This window comes from Tachypleus tridentatus, chromosome 13, assembly GCF_004210375.1.
Source record: "Tachypleus tridentatus isolate NWPU-2018 chromosome 13, ASM421037v1, whole genome shotgun sequence".
NCBI lineage: Eukaryota > Metazoa > Arthropoda > Merostomata > Xiphosura > Limulidae > Tachypleus > Tachypleus tridentatus.
Window position 1 is genome coordinate 163,828,249 of NC_134837.1, and position 15,194 is coordinate 163,843,442.

General features: G+C 32.3%; 1 protein-coding gene across 8 annotated transcripts in view; it reads right to left on the reverse strand.

Moving 5' to 3' along the window:
• Positions 1–15,194, reverse strand: part of LOC143236782 (RNA-binding protein Musashi homolog Rbp6-like) — a 254,822-nt gene that overhangs the window by 32,489 nt on the left and 207,139 nt on the right. For 4 of the 8 annotated variants that reach the window (XM_076475333.1, XM_076475332.1, XM_076475337.1 and 1 more), the window contains exons 8-10: positions 8,763–8,845; positions 2,970–3,054; positions 1,191–1,223 (exon numbers count right to left, since the gene is read on the reverse strand). In XM_076475333.1, the coding sequence (XP_076331448.1) occupies positions 1,191–1,223; positions 2,970–3,054; positions 8,763–8,845 (201 nt within the window). Of the gene's footprint in view, positions 1–1,190; positions 1,224–2,960; positions 3,055–8,762; positions 8,846–15,194 lie in introns of all 8 variants that reach the window. The other 4 variants (XM_076475331.1, XM_076475330.1, XM_076475335.1 and 1 more) reach the window with 1 other exon arrangement.

Here is a 15,194-nt window from a genome sequence, read left to right on the forward strand (position 1 = left end):
TTGTGCTATTATAACTTCAGGAATTTTTTTTGTATTTGTTTATTTTTATATGAATTTATTTAGTTTGTTTTTATATGTCTTGTTCAAATTTAAAGTTACGTTTGTAAGTTTTTTCATCATTTAGTATATAAATATAAGTATCTTGTATACTGATATTGTCTTATAAATAGGAAGTAGAAGAAAACAGTTTATAATATGGAACAAACTGAGAAAAATAAACATAACACGAATATTGAAACAGAATTGATACCAAATCGTGTGTTAAAATCAGAAGAATTATTAAACAAACCTTTCAATTGTGAAGACTACACAAATAAATCTATCTACGAATTAACTGTAACAATTGTGAACTCTTCAAAAGACTATCTCATGTAAATGAACAAATGAAAAATCACCATAAACTAAATTACGAAAACATAAAAAACAAGTAAACAAAAGACAAATTAATGAAACATTATTAATACAAACTACCAAACCTGACCTAAATACTCATGAAGTATCTCTATCTCTACCTTTATTAAATGCCCTTTGTTACATGTTAATTTCTATTCTATTTTTTGTTTACCAACTGAACCACCTTTTCGTTTTAGCCGAGAAAAGCTGACATTTTGAAAAATGATCGAGCAGAATCCTGAGAAGACCATTTTTTTTTCCCTGAAGACACACTCCTTATAGAAGTTGTAGACCTGGAAAAACATACAGGAACAACTGCTGGATGCGGATCGTTTGATCTCAAGACTTGTTTTATTTATTATTTTGTATGACTTAAGTAACTGAATCTTTTGAACCTGGAACATTTTGCTTGTAGAGATGGTCACTTGTAAAGTCTATTTCACAACAGCGGCTGCTAACAAAGCATATTTCCAACCAAATCAGCTTGGACTAGAATGTAGTTAACGTCAAAGAAATCCAGTGAATTGTTAGATTCGAAGTCTTATTGCATTACTTAAAAAGTTAAAATACTTTTAAAATATATAAGTTCGTGAGGTTACGGCCCCTTTTACGAAGAGTTACTTGCATTTTATAGTTCTAACTTACATAGAAACAACTTTTCAAAATAATCCATTACTTATTTTCTGGAAATTATTCACTATTCTCAGTTTTCCAGTTATATTGCAATACGTCTTTTCTTTTAGATGAACAATCACAAGTAATATAAATAGTTTCAGGGTCACAAACGCTATACCTACCTTCTGTTAATGCTCCAAGGGGCCAAACAAGATCTGTAAAAAGAGATATTTAATATTTTCAACGTGTGTTTATATATGCAGTAAATTTACTTAACTTTATTTGTGTAATGTAGTATTACGAATAGATATAACGTACAATGTTTAACAGTACTAGCATGTGTGACAGATAGGATCTTAGTTTAATAAATATCACAGCAGATTGTCGGTCTGTTATAATATGTATATATATATATATATAAATATACTAACGGGAGTACCCGTTCGCTGGATGGAAGTTATGTAAATTCATGATTAATGAAAGGTTATCTTAGAACATGAACAGTTAGTTCCCTTAGATGCAATTATAAAAAAAAGCAAAAACGCCCATGAAAAACCACAAAATAAAAACTTCAAAAACAAATCGTATCTTCATTTGGGCCCAACAAACTTATATGCCAAATTTGGTGAAGATTCATCCACAGAAGGTGAGGTAATGGTAAAAAAAAACACATAAAAACGTTCATAAAACCGCAAAACACCGAGTGCGAAACTGAAAACATGTAAGTTTCTTTGCATGAACATAATGAACATCCATACCAATTTTGGGAAAGGTCCATCCATGTCCTGCGAAGTAGTTACATAAATTGACAGTACTACTTTATATATTTGTTGATGTAAATTTGGTTATGAAATGTTAAAAAAATAGTAAAACATTTTGTTTCGTTTTCTAACATTTTGAAGAACTTCCCGTTTCTTAAGGAAAAACAAAACGATATATGAAAAAACTGAAACAACTGAATAAAACTGAATTGCAAAGGGCTTCGTTGCTAAAATAATTCAGGGTACTAAAACAGGAATCATTGGTATTAATTTCCTCTATACGTGTATAGAATGTCTTTAGTACTGTTGCATTCTAACATAAAATAGTATGTGAGAGTAAAACGATTTTCGAACAATAGATGGCTAATATCATATAGAATTTTTTTAATTCAATGCTCTGGTAACTGGCATTAAATGTGATTGCCACTATAAGTTAATTTAGATCAATTCTAAACCATTGAAATTATCTTTAGCTTGACCTAATGTGAAGTAGAAAAATAGCAACTGTGTTGTTTTATAATACGTGAGAAGAACATTTTATGGTTATACTAAAATATACTTTAATAATAGATTTGATCTGATCTCACGATCACAGATTCTTGACTTGAAATCTGAGTGGCGCAGGTTCGAACCCCCACCGTACCAACCATGTTCGCCCTTTCACCGGTGGGGGCTTTATAACGTGATGGTCAATCCCACTATTCGTTGGTAAAAGAGTAGTCCAAAAGTTGGCGATGGGTGGTGGTGACTAGCTGCCTTCCCTCTAATCTTACACTACTAAATTAGGGACGACTAGCGCAGATAGATTTCTTGTAGCTTTGTGCAAAATTCAAAACAAACTGATCCCATGAACAGTATTATTTGAAATTTCGTTTAAGAAAAATTCTCACAAGGCTAACATAATTTAATTTAAATAACAGCAAATAAACAAAGTGAGCCCATCAAAAATAATAAATACAACATCTTTAATTTCTTTAACTCTATTGAGGATATAAAAAAATAGCTTTCCATCCAAGGAAATACTTGTCTTATTTGTTTTCTTCTAGAGAATTCCTCCTTAAGACCAAACAAGCGAGATGGATCTCATCATGTGTAGTAATATTAATAATAAAAACACACACAAAAACAGAAAATAATAAGTGATTCAGTGAGAAACATACTAATTTCAAGAAGATAAATATAATTTCGTACCAAACTCACCGTAACCTCCTCGACCAGTTCCCCTTCCACGTGCCACGTTGTTTGGCATCATCACTTCCTTCGGTTGAGCTTTCTTGCACTCAACCTGTTCAATAGAAGGAATATTTACTCGTTTACTACTGCGTGTAGTGGTTTACAGGGGTCCACAGGGTAGTCATATATAACACTTCATTATAAAACACAAGTACTCAAAAGAAAGTATAGTGAAAATCAGCGCTCTGAATACATTTTCAATTGTCTCATAGGGAAAGTTATCCTGTTTCTACAGTCATATTCAATTAACTTTATACTCTGTTATCTATCATAATATCAGGTCAGGAATTTTGATTTTTACAATTCTAGTTAGGTTAGACCTTTAATAAAAATAAAATTAATCACATTACCTTTCTACCTACACTACTTTTTATCCTTTGATTTGTTAATGATTTACTTGGTTGATATTACTCATTAATTTGTAAAGCTACCGTTAGATGTCACTAAACGTTTTTAAATTGTATTAAGTTCCAGACACCTCAGCGACAGATTTTAAGGACTTATGAAATACAAAATAGTTTCATTAACAGCATAGTTTTATAATGAGCAACAAAATCAAACAGAATACTAGATAAACGTATTTAGTGTATTAGTTTTTCCAGTTCACAGACAACACATAAACAAGTTTCTAATTCATTTTAGTTACACTCTCAAATAGGGAAATCACATCGATAAACCTGTCACTTAATATTGCGAACTAAGGTTCTGTTTAATATTCTGTTTTTACTTAGTTTCAGTAAGGTTTGTAATTCCGGTGACACACACTTTGTGTTATATATTCACATAGAACTTGTTAAGATGAAAACACGAATTTGTTCTCCTTTTTTTAAAACAAATTAGTTATATTTGTTGTGCACTTCATTCTCAGAATGTATTGTTAATCTAATAACCTAATCATCAGGATTCTAAAAATAAATTAGAAGATCTCAGAAGAAACCTAATATGCTTAGTGTAAAACTTTATAAGTTACAAGTTGTTAACTGTTCGATCTCCCGAAGAGCTTTGGTTCGAAATATCATTCTCATAAAGAAAAAAAAAATGGTTTAACCTATTATTTTAGGCAATTAAATATTCATTTTTTGTATAAGTTAGGTTAAAGAATAGTATATTATTAATATAATAATATTAAAATTCTAAGCACTTCAAAGAAGTATTCGTACATTTCTTTTTTTGTCTTTAACTACAGGTAGCGACGACGTGCGTTAAGTCCACTGCTCCATATCACTAAATAGAACACCCACAAGTCTTGACAATACATCTTAAGTCAAGGTATTTTCAAAGAAAGTTTAAAGTGTGTTCATGCTTCGTTGAATGAAAAACCAACTTGTGCATTGTTTTTATTTGGTATTTTATAAAAACTGATGTGTATATTACAGCTTATCTAGCCAGGTTGGTTTGTTTTCTTGACTTTTGAAATTGAATACCATAAACGTTCCCAGTAAGCTGCTAAAGATAGATTACTTGTAGTCCGAAATAATTGGTCCAGCATGGTCAGTTGGTTAAGGCACTCTACTAGTAGTCTGAGGGGCGCGGGTTCGAATCCCCGTTACACCAAACATGCTTGCCCTCTCAGCCGTGGGGGTGTTATAACGTGACAATCAATCCTACTATTCATTGGTAAAAGAGTAGCCCAAGAGTTGGTGGTAGGTTGTGATGACTAACTGCCTTCCCTCTAGTCTTACCCTGCTAAATTAGGGACGGATAGCGCAGATAGCCCTCATGTAGCTTTGTGCGAAATTCAAAACAACCCAAATAACTTGTTCATTGTTACCCTCGTCTTTATGTTTTTGATTTAAAATAATATAAATCTTCTGATCGAGTTTAATAATGTAATGATTTACATTATATACCCATATCTATTAGAAAATATAGCATGTTTTGTTTTAATAATTTTACCAGTAATGAAGCATAAGAAATCGTTCGACGTATTTCACTCGAAATGAAATGCATATTTAACGAGTTTATTTGTTTTAATTTGGAACTACCAACTGTGTGTGTGTGTTTTCTTTTAGCAAAGCCACATCGGGCTCTATTCTGAGTTCACCGAGGGAAATCAAACCCCTGATTTTAGCGTTGGTAATTCCATAGACTAACCGCTGTGCCACTGGGGGACGACGTTTTCTGTGAGTGGTAATACAAATTACCTACATAATTAACCGTTTCTTGTGAGTGCTAATAGAGATTACCCAAGTTATTCTCATTGCTTGATTTCCTATTTAGACACAAGTTTACAATGATGATGTAATGGTAACCTTGAATCTTCTAAAAATGGCATATTTTGAGTTGTCATAACATGTCCGTCTAATCAACTATAATCTAAATGAACTTTGTAAAACAAACTGATGAAGTGCAAAAAAACAAAACAATCTCCAGTTAATAGTTGACAGGCCAAGTTGTTTTCAGAGTTCACTCAGAGTGTGTATCCCAAATTTGTTTGTCACAAATACTAGAGCGGTGTATGTTTTGTTTGTTTTTTGAATTTCGCACAAAGCTACTCGAGGACTATCTGTGCTAGCCGCCCCTAATTTAGCAGTGTAAGACTAGAGGGAAGGCAGCTAGTCATCACCACCCACCGCCAACTCTTGGGCTACTCTTTTACCAACGAATAATGGGATTGACCGTAACATTATAACGCCCCCACGGCTGAAAGGGCGAGCATGTTTGGCGCGACTGGGATACGAACCCGCGACCCTCAGATTATGAGTCGCACGCCTTAACGCGCTTGGCCATGCCGGGCCGAGAGCGGTGTCAACTGTGAATTACTGTGCCACTAACCTGACCCAGTTTTGTTTAAATTGAGATATTTTTTCCATTAATTTACTTTTCGATGAGGACAAAATGATACTGGCTCTACGAAAATAAAATGACGTCTGTTTTTCGACAACATGCAGGAAGTTTTAGTTATTTTTTCCTTAATATATAAACACGTGTTTTGTACAAATGCATAATTCTGGAAAGTGAGTACCAAAGGTTTACAATACTACTGAACGTTTCATATTTTTTAGAAAGTTAACGTGACAGTTTTACACTTCTTTAAAAACAGTATTATAAAATATTATCCATCTCTTAATGTTAATATTATAAAATTTTGTTAACTTCCATCTGTTGACGTAATATGTACTAATTTACTGCTAATGATCAAAAATAGAAATTAACATCTATCTCATAATCAGTATGAGAAGCTTACATATACACTTTTTTCCATCTCTGAACGTCTATGCTACTCACATTTATTAAGGTCAGTGTGACAGCGTTTTATTACTGGATGTCAATTTCATAAGTCTTTAATGCTTTCCTTTCTGAATACCAGTAGAAACATCTTTGTTCATCCTTATATGAGTGTTACAAACTTTTACCCAATTGTGAATGATAGTGAAGTGGATATCATCTCATTTTTGACCAGGACTAAGACAGACTTTTATTAAATGACATTTTCTTCAACTTTTCTTCACCTCTTTATGTTAATATGACAGGCTTTTTCTCATCACGGAATAATAGGTTTGTCAATCCCATAGGTAACACGAACAATAAACCCTCGACAGGCAGTGGAATATTTCCATCAAGTTTTCAAAGTTGTACGTAGATCGCTTTGACGGGTGATCCAAATAGCCCATTGAAGCATATAATTCAGAAATGGAGAGGTGCAGGAAAAGTATTTGTTGGTGATATGGAACTAGGTGTTACGGTCCTACCCTTGAAATTACTGTTCGAGTCATTCAAGGTCATACTCTTCAACGCTTTTATTATTATGAATCATACATTAAAATTGTCAACTTCAAAAGGTGTAGACAATTATTAACAAATGAAACATCATTGTAACCTTAAAATAACTAAACTTACTGTTATAGACATAAATGCAGACGAGGTAAGCATCCCAACAATATTACGAAATAGTGGCAAACAGTTAATATCTGTATTGAAGTGCTGATATAATGTAACCAATATTAATATTGCAGCACGATATTGTGTCCTTTGTCCTGTAGTATACAGCCGCTAACAAACATTTTCTATCATTTGGTGAAGGATGAAGTGTTCGGTATACAATCTGGCATCAGCCTGGGTATTCAGCTTTAACTGAATATTCTGCCATTATTTATATGATTCATGAAGAGTTGCAGAACGATGCTTGTTTAATACCATATTTAATGGTATTCTAGTTTAATAATGTTCATTCTTTTGGACCCTTAAAGGCTGCAATGGCCTGTTTATGAATGATTCTGACCTTACACCTGCAACTTTGCTAGTGTTTGATTTCTGTCTTGTGCAGCACAACTCTACGTGCAAGGAAAGGATATATTTAGTTGTAAAAGTATTGTTATTGGAGAACGATTTTGATAACCTATATAAATATAACGGTACTCTCTGTATTGTGTTGTACGTTACTACTTCGCAGGATGTTTATGGATCTTCACCAAAATTTATATGGACGTTTATTATGTACTTGTTGGGATACATACAAATTTTCAGTTTTGCATTTTGCAGTTTCTATGGACGTTTATTACAACTTTCTTGCCTCTTGTTGATGGATCTTTACTATATTTAGCATGAAAATTTGTTAGGTCCTTGTATTTGCGGTTTCATAGTTTTTGTGTACGTTTTTGCGTGTTTGACAATTACGAATAAGAGAAGTAACTTTTCATGTCCCAAGATACCCTTTAATTACTCATAAATTTACATAATTTCCGTCAAGGGAACGGGTATTCCAGCTAGTTTGTAGTATTTTATAGCTCCATACCGTTAACATGCTGGATATAGTATGATTACTGATATAATTTTCAAACGACATGATATAAATTATTTAATCGACGTTATCACAGTTCCATGACACTTCATTCCGTACCATTAACAATTAATTTCTCTATACCTCTTGGTTATGAATTAGTTGCCTGTCCGTGGACTTCTGAATCGCCCCGTGTATGATCTGTATGCGTATAACTCGAACTGACGTAAATGAGAAATGAATCTTGTCTTTATGAAATAACTGTAATTATTTATTGCGTGTTATGAAAACTAACGTCACACACAAATGATACATAAACAATGTATTTTTTGTCGTGTAATAAAACTATATTTGGTCGATATGATGCATTAAGTATCCATTCGTTATTTGTGCAATAATAACTACGATTGTATATTAACCATACAAATAAGAATTCCTCATATTGTGCGTAATAATAATTAAGGCTACAACTACTTCATATCAGAAACACGAGCAGCTTTTCTTAACATAACAATAATACTTTATACCTGTTTAATAAAAGTTCAGCGCCCCAGTGGCTCAGTGGTATACCTGCGGACTTACAACGTTAAAAACCGCGTTTCGATATCCGTGGTGGGCAGAGCACAGATAGCCCATTATGTAGCTTTGTGTTTAATTCAATTCAATACAATAACAACAATTAAGATTCATTATGTGAACAAATATTTTGTTAATAAATCAGTTTTTTTTCTCCCATTCTTAAAAGCTAACGTATTTCTGGTCTAACAATACAAGTCGTACTAAAGTTTAATGTCATGAGGTGATAAATGATTATATTATGTTATATTTTGATATTATTTTTATATATCATAATTTCATTTTTGAAAGTGCATGAAAGTAAATCAGACAGTAGTATTGGTTGGGTTATGTTAAAATAGTTATCAAAGAGAAACATTTGTTCATTTGAAAGTAATGTGCAAAAGTTAGAAAAGATAGCTGGAAAGATTCATTTAATAAAACATCAGATTGAATGCATTTTACAACAACAAAAAAATGCTTACCATTTTGTTATTAATTTCATGAAAGTGGATTTCACAGATTTTGTCTACGACATCTTCGTTTTCGAATGTCACGAAACCAAAACCTAAGTCAGTAATCAAAACGAAATATAATCAAAAATCGAAAGCAAAATATCATCAAAACTTAGACAATCGACAACAAACCAGTTAGCGCTCATTATAACATTCTCATATAAAAATAAAAATAAATAAATTACAGAAATATAAAAAGTAGTGAGTTAGATTATTGGGTTAATAAATAGTATTTATACAACTTTTGATTTTATCAGTCTTATGTAAACATCAATACCAGGCATACACATATGAAGGTGAATCTGATTGCACCAACAATAATGACTAGTATATGCTGGTTGTTGTGGATGTGTAGAAGTAGACATATTAGATAAGTTAATGATATATAAAAACTACTTTAACTGCATACATAACAACAATATCGAGTATATACATAAACTTCTGTGCAACATGATAATTTGGAAAAACACAATAAATTATGTTTATTGGCGTTTCCTACAACTCTAACATTACGTAAATGACTTTGCAGTACACAGTTCTTTATTAACCGTTACATACAGCGATAACAAATAAGATAATTGTGATCTTGATTTTGATTGAGGATTAACACGCACTTCTTCTATCCGCATGTAGCTCTGGTAATTGGTCGATAGCTAATAAAATACGGATGTTAACTTGAATATCTCTTTCATACAAGTGATTACTAATCGAAAATCCCTTACATTACTTTATTTTCTATCCAAAATTGGGTAAATTTTTAAACCTTTTATCATGGAATAGGATTTTTAAAAACTTCTGTAGAATTAAAGGAGAACCACATAGATAGACGTTTCTTGAAGTTCACACTTTTTTTTTTTATAGACTAAGAACCCTACTGGAATACGGAAATATTTCGCTAGTAAATCAAAATTATGATAATGGCTAAATAATACCCTTGCATTATTTGAAAATATAAAATGTAATATTAGCTGGAACATGGATAATTCCCGTTAAAATATCGACAGAATCGAAGATAAACAACATTTGTCTCCGTTGTATTGAATGATTGTAGAAAATAATTTATATATTTTTTTATTTTTACTGGTTTATCGAAAAACATGACAAGGCCTTAACCTTGAGTCGGAAAGAAGAAAAACCTTAAGCTTTAGAAGCATTTTCTTATTAATAGAAAAATAACATGCCTTAAACGTAGATAATTTTTTTTACACACCATCATTGTTTAGAATGTGTGTGTTTTATTATAGCAAAGCTACATTAGGCTATCTGCTGACTCCACCGAGGGGTTTCGAACCCCTGATTTTAGAGTTGTAAATCCGTCATTGTTTAGGGAGATGATGGCTTAGAATCGAATTTATGGTATTGGTGGAGGAAGAAACCTTGTTTAAAAATATTTAAATTTTACATTTTACAAAATTGAAATTTTATGCGAAGAAAGATGTAGACAACGTTGAACCTATACGTGCCACGACTTCATTAGTAGTCAATAATAAAAATACATTTTAAAATTCATGCTTGAGCTAAAAAATTTTACTCAAATCAGTATAGTTTATATGATTTTTTCTCAAAAACTTATTTCGTAAACCGATTGTGAATTATTGTTTTTATTCCACGATAAATCAGTGGTGTTTTCTTAGGAAACATCATCTGATTAGTCAGTTTGGGAATTTCAAGCGCTAAAATCCGAGATTCGATTGTTTTCGCTGGACGAAACGCATATAGCTCTTTGTGTATCTTTGGAAAAACAAACAAACAAAAAAAGAACCGTACTAAACAACACCAACTAACAATATATTTATTTATTTATAAAATGATTAATATTGAAAACATAGGGAATCTAGCGTATTCAGTACTTCCCCAATTTCTCAGTTTTTCAATTATTATGTAAAAGGATTCGGAAAGACAAAAGTTTAAATTATGTTCAGCCAGTTTTCTATGAACCCTCTTTTGACTGAGTAATAATGTGAACATCACTTGGAGAAAAGCTTGGATATAAATTAATGATATGGTCGATATGTAATTATATCAAGATCATATTAACACAACTTGCTTTAGTTTAATATCGTCAACTGGCAGAAGCAGAGCTGACGCAGATGATAAGCGATTTACAAGTCCATCGAACCACGTTCGGTAGGTTCACTTAAATGAATAGATTTTGCCAGACAGGCAAGTAGTAATTCATCTCCGTTTAATTAGATGACTTGTTCGGTAGAATTCGGTGTCAAAGACGAAAAGCTGCGCTCGCTCAATTCGGGTTAGTCTATCAAACAGAGATCGACATAAATAAGTGTAATTAACCAAGTGCACTGTTAATCACCCCTGCGTGCTGTACCGCAGAGAACTATTATGTACAGCTTTGTGTGAGAGAAATACAAGTGATGTAACTAATGGTTAGTATCACAGTGCCTAACGTTAAATACTAGTAGTAATTTGTAGTGACAGGAAAAAATCAGAAACAAAATGGAAATTCGAAAACACAAGCATTTTGAATTTCAACAAAAACACTTCAGTTATCCTCTTCAACAAAAACACTTCAGTTATTCTCTTCAACAAAAACACTTCAGTTATCCTCTTCAACAAAAACACTTCAGTTATCTTCTTCAACAAAAACACTTCAGTTATTCTCTTCAACAAAAACACTTCAGTTATCCTCTTCAACAAATACACTTCAGTTATCCTCTTCAACAAATACACTTCAGTTATCCTCTTCAACAAAAACACTTCAGTTATTCTCTTCAACAAAAACACTTCAGTTATCCTCTTCAACAAAAACACTTCAGTTATCCTCTTCAACAAAAACACTTCAGTTATCTTCTTCAACAAAAACATAAACCTAATCTTGAAATTGTTTTTGAAAGTTTACAATATTCCATTAATTCTGAATTTAACGACAGTTGAAAAACATATAACCATACAACGGTTTCTATATCAGCCTCATGTTACCTTTCCATTATCAAAAATACTACTTTATTACCTTTTGCTTGTCAGGAATAGTAGTTTATTACTTTTCGATTGTATGAAATACTAGTTTCTTCACTTCTGATTAGCATAGGTACTAGTTTATTACCTTTTGATTATGTAAAGTACTAGTTTATTACTTTTGAGTGTTTGAAGTACCTATTTTATTACCTTTTGATTGTGTAAAGTACTAGTTTATTATTTTTTGAGTGTTTAAAGTACCAAGTTTATTACCTTTTGATTATGTGAAGTACTAGTTTATTACTTTTTGAGTGTTTGAAGTATCCAGTTTATTACCTTTTTATTATGTGAAGTACTAGTTAATTACTTTTGAGTGTTTGAAGTACCTAGTTTATTACCTTTGGATTATGTGAAGTACCTAGTTTATTACCTTTGGATTATGTGAAGTACCTAGTTTATTACCTTTTGATTGTGTGAAGTACTAGTTTATTATTTGTTGAGTGTTTGAAGTACTTAGTTAATTACTTTTCAATTGTCATAAATATAAGTTTATTGTTTTTTATTAGCAGACTTATCAGATTACCTTAGAATGCTTGAATTACTAGTTTATTACCCTCCCATCAATTAGTTGTCTTCCAACAACCAGCATAAATATTCAACTATTTTTACGTTACCAGAACTAACAGTTTTTCATCTTTTTCCTACCGGATAAACTATTTTACAGCTTTTCTAGTTTCGAAAGTAATAGTTTCTTATCTTTCCACTACGAGAAATATTAGTGTACTATCTTTCCACACTCACAAGCAGTAGCTTAATACGATATAATACCATAAGTGTTAGTCTACTATATTTCCATTACTAGTAGTGTTAGTTCACACTCATAATCATTATTATTTTAAAAGCATATTACATAACTACACATGTAAGTAACCAGAATCGTACATTAACAGTACGAAAAAAACTAACACAATCGAAGATGTTATTAAAAAACAAATATAACCTTACACTGTAATTATTTAGCAGATTTTGTATATTCGTTTATAAACACTGAATTTGCATGACTTATAACATGTTGGCGTTTAAACAAAGAAATTTCTGCTTCATTTCAGACTAACTTTACAAGCCGAGGACACGAAGCATTTGTCAGTTGTAGGAGAAAATAGATTTCAGAAAACTGCTTATACGTTACAGTACATCAGATGCGTCTTTCACTGTTTTCAATTGTTCAGGGGAAGGGAAAGTATTCTCCCTTCCTTTCCCCATCTCAATTTGTCCGTATCGCATGACGTTATCCGTCAACTATGTTGATATCTCTCCGGCTAACTGAAGCTGAGAACTCTATCAATCATGCTCATCACACTCCGGGTGCAAGCTCGCGTCTCGTGTTAATCACGTGGAATAATAGAGGTGGTATAGACATTCTGCGTTAGCTCCTTTCAACCGCATTGAAACTTCAGAAAAGTTAAGATTATTTCGGTAAGAAACAGAGTGATAGAAGTTAAACGTGTTAGATAAGAATTTCAGAACACTAAAGCCTAAGCATAATATAACATTAAAGAACAAAAAGGGCCTTTTAGTCCAGTTAGGTTGTTCTATGCACTAAATTAAGCGCTAAAATTTTAAACTAAAATATTTAAGACGATTTTCCTCAAACATCCTTACATTAACTACCCTCACGACATTCCTGCTTGAAAAACAAAACTGTCTTAGTTGAAGATTACTTTAACTCTGCCAACATTTATATCCGTGTCTTCTGGTCTTACCATTAAGTACGAAAAGAAATATGCATCAACAGCAAAAATTCCTTAAGAACCTCAAACACCTCAATCAGATACTCTCTAACTGTTCTGTTTTCAAGAAGAAACAAGTTCAGAGATCGTAAAATATCCACCTATTATTACCATTCCTTCTCAAGTATAATCCTTGTAGCCCTCCTCTGAACCACTTCCAACATTTCAATGTCCCTTCTAACGCATGGAGCCCAAGATTAAACACAGTATTCCAAATGCAGCTTAACCAATGATCCATACAATGGCATTATACAGCAAATTCACACTTTTTCATTCGTTCACATAAGCAGTAACCTCTTCAAAGAATAGCAAAAAATATGTAAGACAACATTTTCCTCAGTAAAATCATGCCAACTATCCAACAAAATTTTAAATTATGTTTAATTACTTTGTAAAGCATGTTTCAACAGATATTTTAAAGAAATTCCAGTCATCAAACCTTCATTTAGCCAAGTTTCAGTTATTCTCGTTATATCAAAATTCTTCTCACCCGACCAGTGTTCTAAAGTTATCAGTTTTATTTCTTACGCTTCTCGCATCACGATAATAATAGTTTAGTCTATTATTAAAATTACCTTTGTATCCTGTTTCCACACTATATCCTTTTCTACGTCTTATTTTGCCATCATTGTTCTGGCTCTCTCTTCTGTCTAATCCTTGTTTAAAGTTGCCCTCACTGTTGAATTAATAGTACTTACAAACAAGTCAGTCTATAATATGTTTGAATGTAAACTACCCACTCTATTAAGCTTCCTGATCCGGCACGGCCAGGTGGCTAAACCACTCGACTCGTAATCTGAGGGTCGAGGGTTTGAATCCCCATTGTACCAACCATACTCGCTCTTTCAATCCCAGTATTCGTTGGTAAAAGAGTAGCCTAAGAGTTGGTGGTTGGTAATGATAACTAGCTGCCTTCTATCTAGTCTTACACTGCTAAATTAGGGGCGGTTAACGCAGATAGCCTTCGTGTAGCTTTGCGCGAAATTCAAAACAAACCAAACCATTAAGCTTTCTTTCCTTACAAATTCAACCAACCAACTTACTCTTCCTTACATACGTAAGCCTAGTATTCAGCTGTAATTAGCTAATAATTTTATCCACATAGTTAGGCCTTGGTATTACCCCTGACGTAATTAAATGATTATGGTATTTTTTTAAATGTATTTATTAATGCCTTTTACTTAACAATGTACTTGCTCTTCTCATCTACCCATTAGCTTCAACGTGCATTACAGACTGTAACACTGCTAGCATCTTTTACTATATTACTTACTCTGTAAACTGTATCCTCCACACCTGTTTCTGGAGAACCTAATGTAATTATTTTATTCTTGTTTACTCCACAAACCACGTGTCGTACTGAAAAATCTCCAATAACCCGACTAGTTTCGATGTACCACGTTCGTCATTTTCAAACGTATATTTTTTTATTTTTATAAGTTTGTATTATTTTTCTTATTTAATTTGTGCTTATAAATCTGTTAATCTTAATAACATTTGTAGGTAGCACAAAGTACTGTATGACTTAAATAATAACCTCATATTTATTACCATCACAACCTGTCTCTTTTACTGTCCTTCTCTCTAGTTCATCATTTACACGAGCTAAAGGTTTAAAATCTGTTACCTAATAGAAACTGCTGATTATGATTAAATTTGCTATTACTAGCCCTATTACCTTTTATTACCCACACTA